The sequence below is a fragment of the Cebus imitator genome, unplaced genomic scaffold, assembly GCF_001604975.1.
Source record: "Cebus imitator isolate Cc_AM_T3 unplaced genomic scaffold, Cebus_imitator-1.0 Scaffold170, whole genome shotgun sequence".
Lineage (NCBI taxonomy): Eukaryota > Metazoa > Chordata > Mammalia > Primates > Cebidae > Cebus > Cebus imitator.
The window spans coordinates 3264442-3266132 of record NW_016107485.1 but is presented as its reverse complement, the minus strand read 5'-3'; the positions used below and the strand labels follow the sequence as shown (position 1 = coordinate 3266132).

At 38.3% G+C, this 1691-nt stretch overlaps 1 protein-coding gene across 7 annotated transcripts in view; it reads left to right on the top strand.

The window, feature by feature from the left end:
- The window catches only part of TNRC6B (trinucleotide repeat containing adaptor 6B), a 266719-nt gene that overhangs the window by 201247 nt on the left and 63781 nt on the right, over positions 1–1691 (top strand). For all 7 annotated transcript variants that reach the window (XM_017544738.2, XM_017544739.2, XM_017544743.2 and 4 more), the window contains one exon: positions 251–272. In XM_017544738.2, the coding sequence (XP_017400227.1) occupies positions 251–272 (22 nt within the window). The remainder of the gene's footprint in view (positions 1–250; positions 273–1691) is intronic.

The window sequence follows — 1691 nt, the reverse complement described above, 5'->3', positions numbered from 1 at the left end:
TGAAGGTATATCAGTTTTTAAAGTTTTACTATTTTTCCTAATGGTGGTCATGTAAATTATAACTGGACATAAGGCTAGTCTTTGGAAGGATGTCTGAACTGACTCCCAGCTCCTTTTTCTGGATTTTGGCTACGCCTGTGTATCTGTCTGACAGCTTGAATTGCTTGAGTTATCAGAATTAAAGTAGTCTGAAAATATAGTAATGAATTAAAAAGCAAATCTCATTTACTTTTATTTGTTTATTTTGCAGGTCACGGAACAAAAAACCAAAGGTAAGACTTTTTTTTCTTTTTAAATTATTTAGAACCTTTTGTGTTTAGCTTTTACACTGTTGCTGACTCAGCCTCCAATCCACTGAATAGAGAGTGAGCGTAGAGTCATTATTGTGGGTTGTTTGCAGTCACTGAAGAGCAGTCATGACAAATTGAAAATACTTGTATTAGTGTTTCTAGTTGGCCTTAAATTTTCTAGGAGGCAAAAGAGTAAATACCTTGTTTTAAAAAGTATATGGGTCATGGCTGGGCAGAGTGGTTTACACCTTTAATCCCAGCACTTTGGGAGCCTGCATCACTTGAGGTCAGGAGTTCTAGACCAACCTGGCCAAATTGATAACACCTCATCTCTACTAAAAATAAAAAATTAGCCAGGCGTGGTGGCTCATGCCTGTAATCCCAGTTCCTTGGGAGGCTGAGGCATGAGAATTGCTTGAACCTGGGAGGCGGAGGTCGCAGTGAGCAGAGATCATGCCACTGCACTCCAGCCTAGGTGACAGAGTAAGACTCCATCTCAAAAAAAAAAAAGTATGTGGGTCATGATTTTGAATTGAACCTTTTCAAAACTTTTTTTTTAGAATAATAGCAAAAAACAAACACCAGCTTTTAATTTACAGATGGGAATTGCAACGGTCTGTCAACCACCTTGACCCTTGGCATGCATTGAGTCTGATAATGGAATATTGCACCTAGGATGTTTACTCTGCCTTCTGAGCTAGAACTTAGAATATGCTTTTTTAAATGATAATACATTTTGAGTCACTTAACTGTTAAAAAAATAGTGACTTGTTGTAAACTGAAGCAGGTGCCCCTCGGGTCGTTCTCAACCTAATAGTCTATGTTATTTTGTCTTCTTGTTCTCCTTTTAATTTTGATCATGTAGTTTTGTCTGGTGATTGTCACACTTTTGCTCATTTCCCCTTCAGAATGAGAGAGTTAATTCTTCGGAATAGCTCCTTTCCTTGCCCACCTAAATATGTGTTTCACAGTTAGATATGCCTAAGAATCATTTGCATAAAATTGTCAAAATACACAGTCCCAGGCCATGGCCCTAGCAGATGTATTTTGAAAAGCTCTGCAGGTGACCCCAGTACATGTCCCTGGTTGAGAATCACTGCCTTGGATGAAGGGAATTAGATATGACTGTGATGACTTGGAGAAGGATAAGGGTGATGGAGAGGTCAAGGCTTGATGGGAGGCCCTGTAATGATTAGTTTCTTCATTGTTTCGTTTTATCAGACTACCAGGCCAAAGCCTGTCACACAGTGATGAAAGAGTGTAAGAGAGTGCTAATCTGTTAGGAAATTTAGTTATGGAAAATAAATTCTCAGATAATTAGGCGTTACTATAATAAATTTCTAACCAAAAGACCTTTCAAAGGAGAATGTAGTCTGGGAGTTTGTAGTGATGTATTTAAAA